Raw genomic sequence first — 23,540 nt, forward strand, 5'->3', positions numbered from 1 at the left:
CTAAATAAATCCGCTACAAGTCTGCAAGATTCCTTGACTAAATTGAATAACTGTTGTAATAGATATGGTATGAAGGACAGCCATAAAAAGACAAAAACAATGAAAATAGGCAAAATCGTTGAAAATGTCAAGTGCGTTTTGAACGGAGAACCTGTGGAACAAGTAAAACATTTCAGCTATTTAGGCACGATTTTTAGTGAAGATGGTAAATTAAATATAGAAATAGACAACAGAATCAACAAAGCTGGTATGGTAGAAAGTCAATTGAATAAATTCATATGGAATAAGAGAGAAATTAGTCGGAACACGAAATTAGCTGTATACAAGACAGTGTTCAAACAAGATTTAATTTATATATCTGAGAGCTGGGTCAGAAGTAAAACACTTGACCAAAGCCTACAGACCGCAGATATGAGAGTCCTGAGAAAGATTATAGGTGTGAACAGATGGCATCAATGGCAATATCATATTAAAAATGAGGATATTAGGAAAGAACTTGACATTGTCAGCATCCAGGAATGCATTAGCAGAGCTAATTTCAGGTGGTATGGTCACTTAAACAGACTGGGTGAGGAAAGATTAGCAAAACAAGTGTTCTCTGCCAGGTTGGCAGGAAAACGACGCAGAGGAAGACCAAAATATAGGTGGATTGATATGGTACAATCAATCCACCTTAGACGATAGAAATATAAAATCTGATAATGTTGGAGTCTTGACAAGTAACAGACTGATTTGATGGAAAATTGTAGATAGGAAGTTAGTAATGATGTAAATTTTTCATGTAGTACTATCATATCCTGTACACCCCTTGAGGGCACATGGCAGGAATTTGATGATGATGATGATGTAATTAGTGATAGCTGGTATGGTCACTTAAATAGAATGGGTGAGGAAAGATTAGCAAAACAAGTGCTCTCTGCCAGGTTGGCAGGAAAACGATGCAGAGGAAGGCCAAAATATAGGTGGATTGATATGGTACAAAGTGCCTTAGACGATAGAAATATAAAATCTGATAATGTTGGAGTCTTGACAAGTAACAGACTGATTTGATGGAAAATTGTAGATAGGAAGTTAGTAATGATGTAAATTTTTCATGTAGTACTATCATATCCTGTACACCCCTTGAGGGTACATGGCAGGAATTTGATGATGATGTAATTAGTGATAGCGTAATCATCTTTCGCACTGAGCTTCTCTCATTATCAGGTAAACTTTTATGCTACTTAGTAAAATAAAGAGCCAAAAGGCTTCAGTTCGGCGATGCAAAATTATATAAGTAAAGTGGATATTAAATCCAGTGTATCCCTGTAAGCTCTATGGTCAACGTTTTTATGAAACTTTCATAGTTTCTACATTCGGCTTTGAAATAATGCTGAATTTATATCCACTTTATTTATATAATTTTATGCTACTAATAGTTAAGTTACATAGTTGTGGCCTAAGAACAGAATCTTCTTCAACCAAATGCCTCTGTAAAATGCAAATATATCATGAGGCATATATCTTGACCAGCATGATTATTACCTTATTATAAAACAGAAGAATCCTTTAATAATCTGAACTTTTCTCCACAAAGGATTTATATATCCCTACTACATTTCATAAATTCTGTATATAGAATGGGCGAAACTTCTTCATAGTGATATATAAACCAGTCTGTAGTTTAATAGTTTCTTTTGATATTATTACTCATTGCTTCTTTTTTATTTCTTTAAGGTTTTTCCAGATTTTAAATTTCATTAAATAAGCATATCAAAAAGGCACCAATTCTCTGCACAATCTCTTAGCAAAGATGGTGATATCCTATCTAGTAATCTGGTAATCTCACTCAACATTTTTCCACTCATCTACTTCTAATCTATCAGCCATTGTTTTCCTTGAAGAACAAAATTATTTTTATCAGCATAAAGCATTATTTTGACCATGAACTAATTTAATAATCACCTTGTTTCTGTATTTGCATACATATAACTGTATATACTGGCTAATGATATGGTTCTCTTGGACATAGGTTAATTTTGCTAATTTTCTCTCACATGCATATTTGTCTTTTCTCTTCCTAAATGCAATTTTAATTCTCTTGCTTGTTTTTTGTATACTTTATAAACCTATGCACTATCTACCTCTCTTGCAAAAGTTATATAACATGTTTCTTATAAGCAGTCTTGTTTAATTTCGTCACATGCTGATTTCATTTTAAATTTATTTATCCTCCTCTGAAACTGCACCATGAATATTTATTTTTATTTCATATCTTAAACGTTCCTTAATTAACAAAACTGCTTAACTACAATATTTATTATTTTCTTTTATTTATTCCTATTATTTATTTTATACTAACATTTCTGTATAGAAATGTTAGTATAAAATTTCTGTATACTAACATTTCTGTATAGAAATGCAACTTTCCGCTATATTCTTTCAACCATAACCTTAATACAAAACTAACATTTATATAGAACAAGAATTACTATTCTATATGAGTTACTGCTCTTCTCACTACTATTCTTACACATAGTTTTATGTCTATTACAAGAATCCAAACATCTATCCATTACATGAATATAAATAATGTATCAGCAAGTGAATAGAGTAAATAGCATAACCAGCAAGCCATTGCATTTAAGTGAGCCTTAACAGAATGCACACGTGCTTGTAAAAAAAAAAACATCAAAGAGCCAATATCTATTATTGACAAATATAACAGAATAATTTTACATACCAGTTGAGTAAGCTGCTCCCACACTGTCTTTATCTGAACAATGCGTTCTTGGATAGAATTAGCTTCCTTATTAAAAATAAACAAATAAATAAATAAAAATAAAAAGTGATATTTTTATATATTTAAACAAGCCAAAAAATTGCTAAATATATTTATAAAATTATAATAAATGACTCCTTACTTCTGGGTGTTCTCCTTGGATTTTCTCAGCTTCCTTCTCTAATGAATCCAGCTAAAAGCCAAAAAATAAGCATGAAAGAATGAATTATATGAAATATAATACATATTAAAAAACTAACATATGTTAAATATAAACTAAGTAAAGATATCTGAGAAGAATACAGTTTTGTTAAATGCCTAGTGATAACCAAAAATCTAAAGTAAATCATCAAAATGTTATTATGGTTCAATTTGTGATGGTTTTATATTTAATGATTAGGACTTTTTATTTGATAATAAAACAATGCACAATCTGACTTATAGATATCAGTGGCATGCTAGAGATGAAGAGAACATGAAAGAGCCATCTATGGATATGACCTTGGACAGTATGTCAGAGGTAGATTTTTAAGATGACCATGACTGTTTGAGCAAAACAGGTGAAAGCATGATATGTGGAGAGAGAAAAGTAACTGAGAAATGAGAGTGAAGGCATAAATTCTACAGACGTCACACCTGTAAGACAAAAACACTTATGTAGGATGAAATATGTAAATATTTCATCATAGATATCATAAGACATCATCAGTGCAAACAGCGAACAACAATAAGGAATTGAATAAAGAAACAGCATAGTGTTATAAATGTTTTTTCTTTCCTCTTTCTAGTTCTTATAGCAAGCTTACCACTAATCTTTACTTAATTTTCCTTTCTCTCTCACACTTGCACATAAGTCTTTTGTCTCTTATCAAACTAATTTAATTCTTAGGATCTTTGCAGTCTTATTGGCCTCTCTATGTTCTAAACATCAATTTATCACACGACAATCTGATGGAGTTCACCCTATAAGTATTAACACATTTATTTTTTTACTGCACCAGCTAATACCTAGGATAGAAAGGATTCTTGCTCAGTGTGACCCCTTCAAAGAGACAATGATAATTTGATCAAGATTAATTTTATCCCACCGCTTGCTTATTTCCTTCTCACAGTCGTGGCTCGCTTAATATATTTATACTCATGGGTTTATCCTGCTTAGTTCGCTTATATCTTTATGAGCGGTAGTTTTGAATTCATATAACATAAGCAGACCAGGCAAGTACGTGAATGAAACAATTTAATTATCTTTAAGGTAATACACAATAATACAAGTTAAAAACAGGCTAATATGGTTGCACTCAATTTTAGATCAAAGACTCTAATTAATTTATACTAATCACACATATTAAATTTGCAATAACCACCAATACAATCATTTTAGTATAAATTCATAGGTCATCATCATACCATTCTGATACACGTGACCATCAGTTAACACAACAGCACAATTTACACATTAAGCTTAACATAATCAGATATCTACTAGGCCTCGTGGGCAAACAAAACATAACACTGTTTCGGACCTATGCCTAGTTGTAGGCTACTCTTACAGTCCCTTAAGTTCAGTCCAATATAAAAGTTCTCACAGGGAATTCACTCTCTCCTATAACTGGAATTAGTATTTCAAAAGTCTACATTACCATCTCTGTCCTTGAATTCTTAAGACTTGTTCCTGCCTTGTCTGGTCATCAAGGCCCTCAATATAGTCACTTTAGAGGATATCTTCTGTAGATCTGTGCGAGTGGAATCTCCGTGGGAAGACTGGGAGGTGGCACGGTAACGTCGCCTTGAATGGACGGCATCAATTTAGTTCCTCCGTCGCACGACAACGCACAGGTATCCTAGAGCACGGACATAGCGTGGCCCAATATGAACACTACGACAGACGAACTAAATGCCTTCCGCGACTGGCCAGGAAACTTCCCCGACGACGAGCTCGACCACTGTTCGAGAGATCAGGAACCAGGAATCCAGGAAAAAAGATCTGGAATTGTGCTTGCAGGGCCTTTTTGTTTAACTCTTTCCTCTCGGCAAATCTCGATCTTCGCGATTTGCGCCAATGCGGTCACGTGTGCTAACGTCGATCACCTTAGCTCCCCCTATTTTTTTTCGCACGTGTGTCTGCCTTCCTTCCTTGGAAGACGCTTAGGTTTCCTTTTCCAATACTTCTCTCCCTCCCCTCTTTCTCATAATGCAGGATGGCAAAAGTGACCCTTGAACCCTGACTCATAGGCCTTGTTAATTTAGTACTAGAGACTGGCTTTTCAAATGGATTTGCCAGCTTACATGGATCTCTATATCTGGTTCACACTTAATACAGATTATATATAAAATTATAAAAGCTTACTATATAAATTCATGAAATTCCTAAATTTTAAGTGTTTTGTACTTGTAAACAGCTTACACTTATCCTATTGCCAACGTTCCATATTCTTTGCCTTAGTTGTATTTAAGGTTGTGACCTGAATATTTTATAATAAACATTTCATAGCTTATTCAGGACACAACAATAGCACATGTGTTAAATTGAAATCCCTCTATGTATAGATCACATGTTCGTGGATTAAAACTATTGGGCTGAAAAATAATTAAAATTAGTTAAAAATAAAATATAAGCAGTTACAAATTTATTTAATACAATTAAGGATAACAACTTTCCACACCTTTGGAATAGTGAGGCGATCGTTATGACTGAGGTATGGAAAGTTGTTATCCTGAACGTTTGTACAAAGAAAGTTCATGAAGTAGGGCTTCAGCTCTTTCTTTGTATAAACATTCATGTTTATATATGGATCTATTTTCCCCCCCCTTACCTCCATGGAGTCACAAGACTCATCGTGGAAGATTAACACAAAGTTTATCAATATCACTTCTTAAACTCATCTACTGTCTACACATTCACCACCCTGTCAAGATGCATTCCATGCAAAAAAACTTACTTCTTACCCTTTTACTCTCCACTCCCTTTTGCAACTTTCAGAGCTAGTAGTAAGATTCTAGTAGTAAGACTTATACGTTGGTTAGACATAACTGGTAATTAATTTACGGAATTGACAACGCATATAAAGTAAATAAATTAAAGATAACTTTAATGAATCACTTCTATATTTCGGCAATGTCACATTGCCATCTTCGGGAACATAAAGATATGGTATGTGCACTAAGGAACTAACAAAGCAAATGAGGAAGAAAATAAGAACTAATTTTGTTCCTAAAGTCCTAATGGTGCCCACTTGCGGGCTAATTTGGTAGTATTGGTCGTTGGGCTGAAGTTCTCAAAATGAAAGTCTCCCAAATTTGGGGCAGTTTCATGCACCCAAATTTGTTGAGGTTAGGAAAGTTTTTTAGAGCTGCTGAAGATTCTTTGAATAGTCTTTCGTATTTAAACTTGCTGCGATGGATTATTTTTGTCTTCTTCCAACGAATTTTATGGTGGGTATCTAAGGCATGGTCTGCCAGTCCAGAGCGGCTGTACTGGTGAAACCGGATGTAGTCTTGGTGTTCTGAAATCCTGATATTTGTTGTTCTGCCTGTTTGGCCAAAGTAGGACAATTTGCAGCTGCAAGGGACCTGGTATACACCAGGTAGGTCTATGGGAAGTGGTTGGTCTTTGGTAGAGCGGATAAGGGATGCCAACTTTTTATATGGTCTGTAACAGGAAGTAAGGTCATATTTTTTGAGGATATTAGTTATTTTTTCAGAGGTGCCCTGGATGTAGGGGATAGTGATAGACTTGGTGTAGTCTTTATTGTGGAGGGGGGGAGGGGGGTTGTGGTTTACAGGTTTTAGTATTTTTTGGATTTTTTTGGGGTTGTAGCCATTGGCTAAGAAAGTGTTGAGGATGTGGTTTAGTTCTATAGTCAGGGCCTTGTCATCTGAGCAGATTAATTTTGCCCTGTTATATAGTGTTTTTATCACCCCATATTGTTGTGAGGGGGGTGGGTGGGATTGCTGGTGAATGTATCTGCCAGTGTGGGTGGGTTTTCTGTAAACAGAGAAAACCAAAGTTCCATCAAGCTGGCGGGTGATTAAAGTGTCTAGGAAGGGGAGGGTGTTGTTTTCCTCTTTTTCTAAGGTGAACTGGACTCTGGGATGTTGGTTGTTTAAGTGTGTTAGGAAGGAGTGGAGTGCATCTGAGCCATGTGGCCAAATAGCAAACACATCATCCACATAACGAAGCCAAATAGTGGGTTTTTGTGGGGCGGAGTTTAAGGCTTTCTCTTCAAATGTCTCCATAAAGAAATTGGCCAAGGGTGGGGAAAGTGGTGAACCCATGGCTGTCCCCTCTATCTGTTTGTAGAACTTTCCTTGCCAAACGAAATAGCCTGAGTTCATTGTGAACTGAAATAGGGCTGAGATATCGGGAGGAAACTTGGCTTGGATGAGCTCAAAGGTTTCTTTGAGTGGGACATTAGTGAATAGGGAGGAGACGTCAAAACTGACCATTATGTCAGTGTGTTGGAGTGTGAGGTTTTCTATACTGGCTTTAAAGTGGGCTGAGTTTTTTATGTGTGATGGTGTGTTGCCAGTGTAGTGTGTGAGCGTTTTGGCTAGATGTTTGGCTAATTTATATGTGGGGGAATCAATGCCATCCACTATGGGACGCAATGGCACATTTTGTTTATGTATTTTTGGGAGTCCATATAATCGGGGGGGGGGGGGGGGGGGGGGGTCTAGAGTTATAAGGTTTAAGTTTGTTGGTGACTTCCACAGGCCAAGAAGTGACTTTCTTAAGGAGTCTGTGGATAGTTCTAATCTGAGAGTTGGTCGGATTATATTCAATGGGGAGGTAAGTAGTACGGTCTCGTATTAAAGAATTTAAAGAATTTAGCTTACCTTTGTAATCTTTTTGGTTAAGTACCACCGTGGCGCTTCCCTTATCAGCTTTGGTGATTACTATTTTTTTGTTGTTTTTTAATTCTTGTAGGGCTGTATATTCGTTTTTGGATAAGTTGGATTTTGGAGGTTTGGCTTTAGTGAGAACACCGACTACATCCAGTCTCACGTTGTTGGCGATGTGGTTAGGCAGGTTGCGAATTCCACGCTCTATTTGTATCATGATTTCTTCAGCCGGTATCCTTTTAAGAGCTAGGGCGAAATTGTGACCACGTGAAAGTGCGGTGAGTGCTTCAGGCTTTAAAACTGCCGACGAGAGGTTGACTACTGTGTTAAGTGGTAGCTGGTGGACAGAAGTAGAAGTCTTTGTCAGGTTTCCGTATTTTTTCACGTGCCGACTACGTATATTTTTTCGAATTCCTTTCTTGCCGATGTGCATGAGATGTCATGCAGTATCGACCATAGATCAAGGCCGAGTGTGTTAGAAAGCTCTTCCTCTAGCGCCCGTAAGGTTTTGTTTTCGTCGGCAAGGAGAACGCGTGTCGCGGTAATTTGTTCTCTTAACAGGGCGAAGCTAGTGCGGTTGCAAATGCGTAAAGCTTTCTCGGAAGTGAAACGGTGCTTTAATTTGACACAGTTGGGGATCACTTTGTTATCCCGGCAGCATTTTAGGAACGTCAGACGATTTATTTGCCTCGATATCTTCAACCTCAATTTGCCGTATTGACGGGCCTTTCGTGCGATTGCATCTCCGTGGATGATCATGATTCTAGTAGTAAGACTTATACGTTGGTTAGACATAACTGGTAATTAATTTACAGAATTGACAACGCATATAAAGTAAATAAATTAAAGATAACTTTAATGAATCACTTCTATATTTCGGCAATGTCACATTGCCATCTTCGGGAACATAAAGATATGGTATGTGCACTAAGGAACTAACAAAGCAAATGAGGAAGAAAATAAGAACTAATTTTGTTCCTAAAGTCCTAATGGTGCCCACTTGCGGGCTAATTTGGTAGTCTTGGCCGTTGGGCGGAAGTTCTCAAAATGAAAGTCTCCCAAATTTGGGGCAGTTTCATGCACCCAAATTTGTTGAGGTTAGGAAAGTTTTTTAGAGCTGCTGAAGATTCTTTGAATAGTCTTTCGTATTTAAACTTGCTGCGATGGATTATTTTTGTCTTCTTCCAACGAATTTTATGGTGGGTATCTAAGGCATGGTCTGCCAGTCCAGAGCGGCTGTACTGGTGAAACCGGATGTAGTCTTGGTGTTCTGAAATCCTGATATTTGGTACTTAACCAAAAAGATTACAAATGTAAGCTAAATTCTTTAATACGAGACCGTACTACTTACCTCCCCATTGAATATAATCCGACCAACTCTCAGATTAGAACTATCCACAGACTCCTTAAGAAAGTCACTTCTTGGCCTGTGGAAGTCACCAACAAACTTAAACCTTATAACTCTAGACCCCCCCCGATTATATGGACTCCCAAAAATACATAAACAAAATGTGCCATTGCGTCCCATAGTGGATGACATTGATTCCCCCACATATAAATTAGCCAAACATCTAGCCAAAACGCTCACACACTACACTGGCAACACACCATCACACATAAAAAACTCGGCCCACTTTAAAGCCAGTATAGAAAACCTCACACTCCAACACACTGACATAATGGTCAGTTTTGACGTCTCCTCCCTATTCACAAATGTCCCACTCAAAGAAACCTTTGAGCTCATCCAAGCCAAGTTTCCTCCCGATATCTCAGCCCTATTTCAGTTCACAATGAACTCAGGCTATTTCGTTTGGCAAGGAAAATTCTACAAACAGATAGAGGGGACAGCCATGGGTTCACCACTTTCACCACCCTTGGCCAATTTCTTTATGGAGACATTTGAAGAGAAAGCCTTAAACTCCGCCCCACAAAAACCCACTATTTGGCTTCGTTATGTGGATGATGTGTTTGCTATTTGGCCACATGGCTCAGATACACTCCACTCCTTCCTAACACACTTAAACAACTAACATCCCAGAGTCCAGTTCACCTTAGAAAAAGAGGAAAACAACACCCTCCCCTTCCTAGACACTTTAATCACCCGCCAGCTTGATGGATCTTTGGTTTTCTCTGTTTACAGAAAACCCACCCACACTGGCAGATACATTCACCAGCAATCCCACCCACCCCCCTCACAACAATATGGGGTGATAAAAACACTATATAACAGGGCAAAATTAATCTGCTCAGATGACAAGGCCCTGACTATAGAACTAAACCACATCCTCAACACTTTCTTAGCCAATGGCTACAACCCCAAAAAAATCCAAAAAATACTAAAACCTGTAAACCACAACCCCCCTCCCCCCCTCCACAATAAAGACTACACCAAGTCTATCACTATCCCCTACATCCAGGGCACCTCTGAAAAAATAACTAATATCCTCAAAAAATATGACCTTACTTCCTGTTACAGACCATATAAAAAGTTGGCATCCCTTATCCGCTCTACCAAAGACCAACCACTTCCCCTAGACCTACCTGGTGTATACCAGGTCCCTTGCAGCTGCAAATTGTCCTACTTTGGCCAAACAGGCAGAACAACAAATATCAGGATTTCAGAACACCAAGACTACATCCGGTTTCACCAGTACAGCCGCTCTGGACTGGCAGACCATGCCTTAGATACCCACCATAAAATTCGTTGGAAGAAGACAAAAATAATCCATCGCAGCAAGTTTAAATACGAAAGACTATTCAAAGAATCTTCAGCAGCTCTAAAAAACTTTCCTAACCTCAACAAATTTGGGTGCATGAAACTGCCCCAAATTTGGGAGACTTTCAGAGCTAGGCCCTTGTCCTTGCTCCTTCCCCTTGTTCTATGCAACATGAAAAATCTCGGTATTAACATGATAACAACCCTTCAACAGCTTAAATGTCTTGATCACATCCATCCCCTTGTCTTCTATCCACCAAACTCTGTAGTTCTGCATGGCCTAAGTCTGTCCTCATAATCAACATTGTAATCCCGTTATCATTCTTGTTATGTCTTCACTCTCTCTCTCTCTCTCCAAAGTTACTTCATCCCCTTCAAATCCCAGTTACTAGATCTGAGCAGAGAAATCTGGGTGTGGTCTGATGAAAGCTTTATACAATGGGACCACTACACTTTTATCTCCTGCAGTCAATGTCCTCCTCAACATTACAGCAACTCTCTGAGATGTCTTCAAAACCTTTGCAATATGTCCTTGGAACTTCAAATATCTATTCACAATCACCTTGAGATCCCTTCCTTCTTCTATTTCTTCCAGTATAACCCTACCAAGGTTATACTGGAAAAAGTATACTTTCTTCCAGTTATACTTTTAAAACCACTTGTATAACCTTTCAGTTTTTCAATAGATGTGGTCTTGATGTTCAGAGATATGTTTGTTATCTTCAGCTGTTATTACAATTGTATTAAATAAATTTGTAATCTCTTATATTTTATTTTTAAATAATTTTATTGATTTTCAGCATAAAAGTTTTATTCCATAAAACACAACTGAATACATAGACGTATTCCAATTTAATGCATGCACTTTACTGTTTCTTTATTCTATTCCTTATTGTTCTTCACTGCTTTTGTACTGATAATGTCTTATGATATAACGATATCTAATATCTAATGATATAATGGAATCTTCCATGTTGTTGTACCTCCTTCAGTTCTAATCATTGACTTGCAACTTACAAATAATATTGCTTGATATAATGTCCTGCTTACAGTTTGTTAACAGTTTTTTCTTGGCACCTTGATCCTCATTATATTCCCATAATCTCTCAAATATTTGTCTTAAAGAACTGATCCTTAAATTCTATTTGGCCTGAACCGAGCATATTCTTCTCCAAGTTTCCCTTCCACAAATTTTTTAGTCTTTACTCAACTAGACTTCAATAAATCTTACTTGGAGCACTCAATAGAGAAATTTCTCTGTAAATTCTCACATTCAGTTTCATTTGGTATAAATGGGTGCAATGAGAGCTCTATTCCAATCACCTAGAATTAAATCCAGTAACTAGGCCATCTAAATTATTATTATTATTTATATGGGCATTCCATGGAGTCAAAACACTCATCACAGGAGACTCACTCTATCCATTAACACAATACCTATCATACATCTCCTTAAAGCTATTCACTATTGGGGTGCTCACTACCACCTCTGCAATACATTCACCAATCTCCAAGTAAAGAAGCTAGTCCACACCCTTGCTAACTACACTCTTAAACAACTTCCAAGTGTGACCCCTTGTTTTCAATACATGGGGAGTAACCCATGTATTGAAAAATTTCTCCTGTGTCAATCTTATAGAATCCTGTTAGTAACTTATATTTATCATATCCCCTCTCCTTATATCTATCATATCTATCCTCATAGGGAACATTCCACAACTGTTTCACCAGCTTGGTCACTTATCTCTGAATTCTCTCCACCACCTCCCAATTCCCAAAAAAATTCAGATGACCAAATCTGTGCACAGTAGTCAAATTTGCCAAATCATACCTTATAAAGGGGGGATAATAATCTCTCTATTTTTTTACTTGTCAATGTGTTCTTCAGCATCCAAGTAATCCTCTGAGCTATTTTGCCAACTCTTGCAATATGACCTCAGAATTTCAAATCTCTACTCACCATCATGCCAAGTTGCATACCCTCAATAATTTCTTGTAAACTAGTACCATTATTATCATATCAAGGTGTGACACAGCATAGTTAATAGGTGCTAAAAAGTTCAGTGTTATGCAAAACTGTTTAAACATTATTATAATATATTATAATAACACTGAATTGACAACCATTGCCCTTTGCTGACACTGCCAATTTATTTACATCATCCTATAAGATATCTACATCACTTTTATCAACTATTACCCTCCCTGGTTTTGCATCATTGGCAAACAACTGAATATCTCCTTCAAATCTGCCACTATATCATTAATGTACAAATTAAAGAGTAGTGGTCCTAGTACAGAGCACTGGGGAACTCCACTAATCACCCTCATTCGCCTTGATTCCACTCCACCATATACTACCTTCTGTTGTTTGTCCATCAGTCACTGCCACCCCCCCCTCTCCATGCCACCAGCCTGATATCCATTCCCATTTGCTCTGATTACGTAATAGTTTTCCATGTGGTATTCTGTCAAATGCCTTTGCGAAGTTCAGCAGTATCACAGTTTAGCCATTTCCTTTATCCAATTCTATTGTCACCTTATTATAAAATGTGAATAAATTACTGAGGCAGGACACACCTTTTACAAAGCCATGCTGCAACCTATAGAGTATCATATTCCTATCCACCTAGTCCCGAATTTTACTTTTAACCAACTTGTCCAATACTTTAACCACCACTCCAGAGATACTAAATTGGTCTGTAACTTGGAGCTACCACCTTTATGTAATGGAACTATTTTACCCTCTTTCAACTCCCTTGGAATCTTGCCAGAGTTGAAACAGATTAAACAACTTCATCAGAGGCACTGCCAGTTCACTAGCACATTCTCGTAGCACACAACCTGACATACCATCCAGGCCCGCTGCTATATTCACATTGATATTTTTCGATATACTGAGTACTTCCAGTTTATCTACCTCAATCACATTAGTCTCTATCACCTCAGTAACTGCAAAGTTACCACCCAGATGATATATCCTTGCAAAGTGATCACTTAGTAAGTGAACTATTTCTTCTGCTTCTGTCACTTTCCTACAATCAATACTGAGTAACATTATCTTTCCATAATCATTCTTTCTCTTACTTGTTACATAGTGAAAAAACTCTTGGATTTATCTTAGCCTGCTTAGCTAATTTTCTCTTAAAATCTGATTTAGCCTTCCTTACCATAATTGTTATTCTTGCTTGTGCTTTGTATTGCTCATGAGCATGCTGATAACCTTTTTTGTTTATATTCCTTTACAATGCTTCTTGTTTTTGCAACTCCTGCTTTATATTGCAACTCATCTACTTAAGTCGTACTCAGTTTATGCTTCTGATTCTGGGTATGCATTCTGATACTGCTGTGTTCAAACAATCCTTGACCACTTCCCATGCACTACTGACATTCTTTTTATGTAGTTTCTTATGCCATGGCACTGCTCCAAGTTGTCACTTAAGGTTGTAATAATCACCAGCTTGGTAGTTCCACATAAATGCTTTCTTGACTGAAATTTCCACATGTTGAGCAACCTCCCAGGACAAAACTTCATGGTCACTTTCCCTGGTTGTAGGTAAAGCTGCTACTGTAGTTATAGATAAATCTTCTGATGCTATTACTAGATCCAACACTCTAAAACCCCTGTCGCCTTCCATTGTGTGCTGTTTTAAATAATATCTCTTAATAACTTTATAAATTCCATTTCGATTTTGCCATGTGTTCTTTTCTCCTTCCAATTTATATCACCATAGTTGAAGTCTCTCATGATAATTGCTTGGCCTGCACTTATTGTGCAAATCTGCTGATGCATGTCGTCCACATCTTCTTCTGGACCCCCAGATTTGTAGCAGTAACCAACAATATATTTTATTCTATTGGCCTCTATCTCACACCAGACATCCTCAAATGAACCATTTCCATCAGATCTACAATCTTCCTTAACTTCTATTTTTGTTGGTTGAAATTCTTCAGTTATTACTAATAATATCCCCTCCTTCTGCCCAATTTCCTCTATCTTCTCTGATAATATAATATCCATTATAATCTATCCCTGTAACTACATCATTCTCTGACAACCAGGTCTTGCTGATGCCAATAATGTTTAGTCAAGTCAAGCTAATCAATGCCAAAAACTCCATTCCTTTATTTCTAATACTTTGAGCAATCATGTACATGCATTTCGACATATCCTTGGGCCCACAGTTACCCTTACCTAATGTCATTACCTGCCCATTCAGATTTGAAACTTGGGAAACTCCACCCAGCTCTTCACAATCATTCTTGCACTCATACTTGTCTATCCCAGGAGTGGCTATTTCTGCAGTCATTCCTGTACTCACACTCATTTATCCCAGGGGTGGCTAGACACATGTTTGATTGCTTCCTATCTCTAGTTTTCCTGGTTTTGCATCTCAAATCTGTCACTGAACAACACTATCTCCAATACCTTACATTCATCAAATTGTGTCTGAGTAAAAGAATTGTTTAAATAATATGCCTCACAATAACTCTCTATTACATGGGGTGCAGGAGTGAGGTGATATCTGGTGAATGTGTTAACATGATGGCCATCATGCGCATCAGTGGTCATAAGTTGCATAAGTCATAAGATCTATAATGCACAAAATATATATATTGTGCATTACAGATCCTAAGAAGCAGCTGCATAATTTGAGACATGGTTCCATAAGCCAAGCAGAATAAAAAGGTGATAAAATAACACACAAATTACAATTTTGAAATTATTATTGCATCAACAAAATGAAAGTTGTCATATAATGGGAATGTAAAGTAATAAGTATGTTTCATGAAAAAACACCACTCGCAAAAGTTTTTGCAAGATTCTTAATGTATTTTTACTATGTTAAAAAAGAAAGTGCAGTTACACTACTAAATGCCAGTAAAAAAATATCATCTATCATACAGATATACCTTAGCTTGAATAGCAGCAAGATCTCTTTCCATTCCACTCAATCTTCTCTGTAAAGTCATAATACCTGTAAGATCATTGCCTAGTTCCTCTGTTGCCTGCAATAACTTGGTTTTTTCTTCAATCCAACTCTAAAATAGAGAAAGATATATAAAATATTAAAATGGAGAACGAAATAAAATCAATAAGCTAACATAACATTTAATAGCCAACTTCTTGAAAGAAATAAAAAAAAAAAAACATTTTATTCAAATATTCTATGTGGGGAGGGAAAATTTTGTTACCTTATACACAAGCACATATGCATGCATGTGTGTGTGTGTGTGTGTGCGTGTGTGTGTGTGTGTGTAGCAAGTTCTGTAGTTTGATTAAAACTATCATCATTGTAATGCTAAATATGGATATAGACCCTGTGATCTGTTCCAGTCTTATTTTTAATATAATAGCCTCTTTTGAGATGTATGCAGACTTCTTCTCTTCCCAAATGGCTTATATTTTATTACTTGTTTTAGGATATTAGGTGTTGGTCATTCGGTTCACATGTTTGATCCAATTTTGTTTATATTTATTTAGTTTTTCTTCTACTGATTTTATTTTTAGTTCTTTTAAAATATCTTCATTCTTTTTTTGTCCAACAATGTGTATTTTGCAGTTCTCGTAAATCTCATTTCACATCTTTTTACTGTTTGTTTATCTTGTTTATTTATTACCCAAATTTCATTGCCATATGATAATGCAGATACTGCTAAAGTATTGTATATTTTTAAGTAGGTTTCTTTTTGTAGGATAAGGACTGATTAGGATTAGGTTGGATTAGGATTGAGCATTATATTCATTAAGCCTATAACCTGTAAAAATTTTGAAATTTTTAATTTTATGACTTTTTCTCCTTCATATGATCATATTCAAGATAGTTGAAAGCATTTATTTGTTCTATTATTTATATAATTAATAACTATTTTACTTCTAATGGGAGTCTGTCTACAGTTTTGTTTATATTTATTTAGTTTATTTATTTATTTATTTAGACAGACACCCATCTTCTAATGAGAGTCTGTCTACAAAATGCAAATAACTTCAAAGTTCATTATGATAGGCATGTTGCTGGTTGAGCGGGTCACCCATGATAAGTCTATTGACTCCATCGAGGTTACTGAAATAATAATATATTCATTCTAAACTGTTCTACTATAATGTTTAAATTATACATTTAATTATTTAAAGCATTCCACTGCATCAGTATGTGTATAAATAATAAAGTGTTGGAGACAAAGGATATCCCTGTCTTACTCCTTGGTTTACAGCTTCTTTTTCAGAATTTTTTTTCATTTATTTTATTTCATTATCTTTGTATATATTCAATATTTCCATGATGGATCCATGTTCTCAGTCTTGGTTTCTCCATGACTGCAGGTTGCAAAGATGACAACTTTCTCTATCCTGTGCCAATCTAACATTTTCCTCCTACTGACTTTAATATAGGATCCTCCCATCTCCTAGGTAATCTACCAGGTTTTCTTTTTATGTGTCTGGGATACCAGTCTGATATTCTTGAAGTCCATCTATTTTCACATGTCTTTCATAAGTACTATATGTCTAGCCCTTCTTTTTTCATTGTTATAGATAGCTCCTACAACACCTTTGAATCCATATTTTTTTCTTATTTCAGTGTGTCTTCATGATCTTTCTCTTTATATTACAGATTTTCTTTCTATTGCTCTTTGGGTTTGTTATAGCTTTGTTCTTCCTTTTTTGTTGTGTTCCATGTGAAGTCATCAGCCTTTATATACAAGTAGCCCAGTCATGAAGTTACTTCACGTGCAAAACTTTGTTTGCTTACACTTCGATAAAGGATGAAACCAAGAATACAATTTCTTGGCATCTTTAATCTATTGGTATTTGTCCATTTATATATATTTTAAGAATTATCAACACGTTAGCACAAGAATATTTTAATATTTGCCAAATATTTCAGTCTGAAATTAACAGACTATCATCAGTGGCTTGATAGGAACAATTTTTACAAGGTGGAATACAAACAATTGATTATTCAAAAGTAGAATGAGCTGTGTGATGTTACATTGCTAAGCACTAAAGAGAGGTAAATTTCATTAGAGTGATGAATAAATTATAGGTATCAATTTACAATTTCATACAATAATCTTAATTTATAAATTCAATTAAAGATAACATTAGACTAATGTCAGAACTAAAAGGTCTCAATTGAAAAAAAAAAAAAAAAAAAAAAAAAAAAAAAAAAAAAAAAAAAAAACTTAGTGTGTTATCCAGATTAAACTTTCCCACATTTTTGATAAGGATACGCAATCATTTTCGATTCAAGTTAGGGCATTGAAATAAGGCTTCAGCACTCTCTTTGAACAGCCATTCGAATTTATAGCAACATCTGTGTAGAAGGCGAGTCATGGACCAGAGAATGTTGTGGCTTGTCTCTATCCTGTGTTGTGCCAATCCAGACATCGGATTTGTTGTGAAGAATGTACGATTGATGTTCTTGTATTCTTTTTCTTATAGAGCATCCGGTTTGTCCAAAGTATGCCAAATTGCATTCACATGGAACTTGATATACGCGACATAGTTGAGTATTTATCTTTAAAGAGAGGAAGTAGGTGAATATTTTATTAATAGGGATATAACTGGCTGTTAAATCATATTTCTTCAGATATGGAATTGGAACTCGGTGTATTGATTCTTTGTTGTTCTGGATTGAATTGTAGGAATCAAACAGATGTTGTGTAGTCTTTTCGGAGAAGCCAATTAAATGGCTTGTAAAAACTGTTTCCATCAAGCCACTGATGATAGTCTGTTAATTTCAGACTGAAATATTTGGCAAATATTAAAATATTCTTGTGCTAACATGTTGATAATTCTTAATTTCATGTCACAAGTGTCTCTCAAGAATAGAATTGTATATATTTTATTTAAATATTTTTTAATAATCTCTGATGAAATTTTTTTCCATAATATTTATATGGTTTAGAGTTTATCCCATCTTCTCCTATTGATTTACCATTTTTTTATTTTACTTAGATGGTCCTTCATTTCTTTCATTGTTATTATACAACCTAAATCATTTTAGAGTCTGGTGTGCATCAAGGCCAATAAGACAAAATATATAGCTGGTTGCTGCTATAGACTAGGGAGTTCCAGGGATGATCTAGAAAACATGCTTCAGCAAATTAGTAGAATGAGTGCAGAGTGAGTGATTATCATGGGAAATTCAACTATAGAGATATAGACTGGAAGGAAGAAAGATCACATGGCAGGCAGGAAATGGAATTTATAAACATACTGAGTGATAATTACTTGAGGTAGCATGTAATGGAGGGGGACTTGAGGTACAAAGAGTATTGCACCTGCTCATAGAATCAGAAGAGCTATCCAGAACTAAAGTGGCCATATTGACTCAGAATGGAGGATGTCACTATGCAGTCTTGACTTGGCAGATTGCAAAACATGAGGAATATTCTTTCAAAAAGAGTTATATGTGGAATTATAAGGCAAGATTATGAAAAGCTTAGGTGGAAGCTCAAAGCTGTGTCATGCATAAAACCCTGCAAGGAAAAGATATTAACAGTGCATGGGAGATAGTTAAGGATACTATATTAAATTGCATACCTAAAGCAAGGAATGTTATACACCCTCTGTCCAAAAAGAAACCAAACTTTTGATAGAAAATAAAACACAACCCAATTATAATTATTCAAATCATTTATTTCAATCAATATACTCTCCCTCAGCTTCGATACAGCATTTGGAACAGTCAATTAATTCGTTAAATGAGTTTTTTATATCGGTTTTTGGGATACTGTTGAGGGTCGTGGTTACTGCCGCTTGAACATTTTCAATGGTGCCATATTGCTTTCCTTTCATCAGCAAATGAAGTTGGGGGAAGAGAAAGAAGTCACAGCATGCTAAATCAGGTGAATACGGTGAGTGATCCAACACACAAACTTGGTTTTTGCTCAAAAACTGTCTCACAATGTTTGAAAGATGAGATGGTGCATTATTGTGCAAAAGTGACCAGCTGCTTGCATCACAATATTCATGACGTACGATACAAATTCTCGCTATCAAGCGCTTCAAAACTTTGAGATAAAACTCACCATTGACAGTTTGGCCAGGCTGAATAAATTCTTTGTGGATAATGCCCTTGGAATTGTAGAAACAAATCAGCATTGTCTTTACTTTTGATTTCTCCAAGTGACTTTTTTTCAGATGCCCCTCTTCTGGCGGTCTCCACTCAGCACTCTCGCGCTTTGTTTCAGGCTCATACTCAAAACATCACATTTCATCAAGGTGATGCTTTGAGTAAGCCAGTAACGATTCGTTTCAAGGAAATTTGAGGCCTTACAAGTGGTTTTAATGAGGTCCTCGCAGTGTCCAATTGAATACATATTTTGGTTGTTGGTCAATTTGTGGGGAACAAATCGTGAATTCAATTTACGAAGGCCCAAATTCTCGGTCAAATGTTGGGCACAGTTGATTTTGGAATCCTCAATTCATCTTCAATCAGACGATTTTGGGTTTTGTTTGATGAAATCATGCACTTTTTGGATGTTAACTTCGCTCAGTCCAGTTTTTGGATGGCCTGGCTTTTCGTCGTCCTCAAGCGTCTCAGGACCATTTTGAAATCGCTTAAAACCGCATGTAAACTTGAGTGGGATAATCATTCATCACCGTATGCTTTTTAAAGCAACTGATGCGTTTCGGTAAAACTTTTACCAAGTTTAACACAAAACTGTTTGAAACTCATTTTCCGACCATTTGTCAAACACACTGTCGTTCTTGGCACTATAACTCAGCTTCTAACGAAACAAATGTCATGAACAGTTGACAAAACACTAATGAAGGTTGCCGCTTTCAACAACAAAAAGATATAACAGGTGGTGCTACTAGTTTCTTCTATTTTTGAAAAGTTCGATTTCTTTTTGGACAGAGGGTGTAATTAGGTAGGAGTTAGATGGATGAGTAACATCATTAGGTATGAGCTTCAGAAAAAGAAAATGCTGTGGAGGGCATATATGGAGAAAGGTGACCCGCAAACTCAAGTACAAGGATCTGGCAACATGGGTGACTAGTATGATAAGGAAAGCAAAATCAGATTACGAGAAGAAACTAGCCAAGGGAAATCCCTTCTTTTGAGTTCTTTTGCTATGTTCAAGAATTCTTTTACTATGTAGAAAATAAGAGGAAGAATGATTATGCCCTTAATGACTGCTAATGATCATGAGGTGACAGATGCAGATAAAATAGTTGAGTTACTGAGTGACCACTTTGCAAGAGTATATCATTCAAGTGACGTTAATGCTGTGACACATGTGCAGTAACTTATGTGGGAACAGAGGTGGATAATTTGATGGCTCTTGGGATATTACAGAATCTCAATGTGAATACAGCTGTTGAATTAGATGGAGTATCAGCTTGCATGCCAAGGGAATGTGCAAGGGAACTGGCAAAGCCTCTGACTAGGCTCTTTAATGTAAGTCTCAGCTCTGGTGGAGTTTCAAGGGAGTGGAAAGAGGGCAAAATAATTCCCCTCTAAGACTGCAGTAGCATATTATATATCAATCACTATCTCTGGAGTGGTGGTAAAAGTATGGGAAAAATTGGTCAAGAAGAGAATTCAGGAATATGTGGATAGGATGATATTCTATGAGGGGCAATATGGCTTTGTGAAGGGTCAGTCATGCCTTAGTAATTTATTAACTTTTTATAATGGAGTGACAGCTGAGTTGAATAAGGGAAATGGCTACACCTTGATTCTGCAAAGGCATTTGACCGAATGCTACATGGCATTCTGTTATGCAATTTAGAACAAATGGGAATAGATGTGACACTAGTTATATGCATAAGAGGTTATATGCAAAAGTGATATATGAAGGAGCAGAATCTAGGAAAAAGCTGGTGACTAGTGTGTGTGTCGCAAGGTTCAGTACTAGGACCACCATTAAGTTGTACATAAATGATATAGGAAATAACATGGAAGGAAATATTTAGTTGTTTGCTGATAATGCAAAATTAGGTAAAGTAATAGTGAATCAAGGCGATGTGGAGAGCTTGTAGGATGATTTAAATAGGCTCACAGTATGGACAAAAGATAATTGGTATCATTTTAATGTGGAAAAGTGTAAAGTTATGCATTTTGGGATAAATAGATTACAAGCTGTGTATCACATTGATGGAACTGTACTCCAGAAAGAGATGAAACTAGGGATTCAGGGGTGGTGGTAGACAAAGAGTTGAAGTTGGCTGTTGAAGAACACACCAACAAGTAGAGATAAGGAAGTTGTTATTCCTCTTTATAAGGCCTTGATACATCCACATCTGGATTACTGTGCTCAAGTCTGGTCTCCTGCATTTCTTGGGGATGAGGAAGTGGCAGAGAAGATTCAGAGACGAGCAACCAGATGGTAATTGGTCTGTGATATGTTCCCTATGATGATAGATTTACAGTGTGTGTGACTACAGAAGTTGGTTGACAGCCAAAAAAAAAAAAAAAAGATTATATCTGATAGAATTTAAAGGATTGATGTAGGGGAAATGTTTAAGCACTTCACTAGAGGAGGGGGGGGGGGGCAGAACAAGAGATCACCTTAGTAAAAGTGTGGTTAGTAGGGGTATGAGGACTATATTTTTGAATGTTGTTTGAGTGTTTGAGAGTTGTGAATGAATGGAATGGTTGCCAGAGTCAGTTGTTAGCATCATTTCTGTTAATGAGTTCAAGAGAGGTATGATAGATTGTTTGGATAAATTGGGTCTCCTGCAATGAGTCTTCGGATTCACTGAATGGAGGAGCCCATACAACAATAATAATAATGAATGTTAATTAATGATTTCCATGTGTGTCATTTATTAAGTTCATGTAAGTAATTCACTGCTACTTGTAGTAATTATCTAAAAATCTTTAATGATTTCCTAGCAGTAAATTCTAACTCAATGGAGGACATTGTATTAGTTTTGATTTAATACATTAAAATAAAAGTATTTTACTTTTTATTTATATTTCTACATGTCAATATGTTTAATTATTAATAAAAATCACAAGATGGTGTAAGTGTTAGATTATCTGGGAACCCTGCTCTAAACACTAAACATGTACTATTTCAAGCCACTTCAGGCCTCCAATATTAGCAGGTGATAGTCTCATCAGGCAATGAATATCACTTAAAACACTAAGGCCACAGTGCAATTTGAACCTACATCCAGTAGTTAGTCAATTATACTTGACAAGAAATATTCTTATTTTAATCCTTTAGCGAATCTGAGCAATAAGTTTACATATGAGTGGCGCTAGCATCGCCGTAGCACGTGGCGGTGAATTTGAGCTGTGCAGAAGAAAGTGATTTTTAATCGGTGAATAGTCCGCTTTCTCCCCTGTTTTTCTACGTTTTTGAGTGCTAAATTGTTTCTCTGAATACGAGTGTACTTCAGTGGTTGTTTTTTGGAAGTTAGTTGCTGTCGCGATATAATATATTTTGGTACCGTCGAAATCGAACGCGTAACGGTGGAAGACAAAACTAAGCTAAGTTACTGTATTTAGTTATATTTCATTTTATTTAATTATATTTAGTACTTAAATGTTCTGATGTTTGTACTTTTTTTTTCCTCTTATTTATTAATTGAATAATTAAAGATTACGCTACTCGGCAGTAAGGAATGATGGTGGATTCAGCAGCAGTCGCAAGTGGCGTAACGCCAAGTCCTCCGCCATTTAAGAACTCAATTATTAGCAATATCATAAGGGACTTTGTGGCATGCAGTACTTGCGGCATGTATGCGTCTCGGGAATTACATATGTGGCTTGTTAAAGAGAGTGGAGAGCGTATGTGCAAAAAATGCAGGCAGTTGGAGGAAATAAGTACATTAGATATATCGATATCCGACTTTGTTGCTCCAGGAACGGGGAATGAATGTAGGAAGACAAGTAGTATGATAGGAGAGAATGAGAAAATAATAGTTGATAGTGTGGAAGGTGTGAGTGACTATGGAAGTTTAGGAGATGGTTTTGTTTGGGAGAGTGAATTTAGATTAAGAGTGACTGACCTGCAGAGGGAGATAGATGAGTTGAAAGAGGAGGTGGAATGTCTTGTGAATGAGAGCAGAAGTATGAAAGATAAGATTAGGAGAATGGAAGAGATAAATGCAAGGCGAATCAGAGTAGGAGAGAGAGAGAATTTAGGGAGTATGAGTGAGAGGTATGGGGGTGCTAGAATAGGAGAGAATGGAAACAGTAGAAGAGAGGGAATGAGAGAGAGGTATGGGAATGCTAGCAGACGAGAGGATGGAAA

The 23,540-nt window shown here is 36.3% G+C and overlaps 1 protein-coding gene across 7 annotated transcripts in view; it reads right to left on the reverse strand.

Annotated features, from left to right (window-relative positions):
* Positions 1-23,540, reverse strand: part of LOC150095089 (spectrin beta chain-like) — a 577,773-nt gene that overhangs the window by 259,354 nt on the left and 294,879 nt on the right. For all 7 annotated transcript variants that reach the window (XM_090411296.1, XM_090411299.1, XM_090411298.1 and 4 more), the window contains exons 20-22: positions 15,234-15,362; positions 2,904-2,954; positions 2,723-2,788 (exon numbers count right to left, since the gene is read on the reverse strand). In XM_090411296.1, coding sequence (XP_090267422.1) covers positions 2,723-2,788; positions 2,904-2,954; positions 15,234-15,362 — 246 coding nt within the window. The remainder of the gene's footprint in view (positions 1-2,722; positions 2,789-2,903; positions 2,955-15,233; positions 15,363-23,540) is intronic.

The sequence above is a fragment of the Typopeltis vanoorti genome, chromosome 21 (assembly GCF_054136105.1).
Source record: "Typopeltis vanoorti isolate ZY-2024b chromosome 21, IOZ_Tvanoo_1.0, whole genome shotgun sequence".
Taxonomy (NCBI): Eukaryota; Metazoa; Arthropoda; class Arachnida; order Uropygi; family Thelyphonidae; genus Typopeltis; species Typopeltis vanoorti.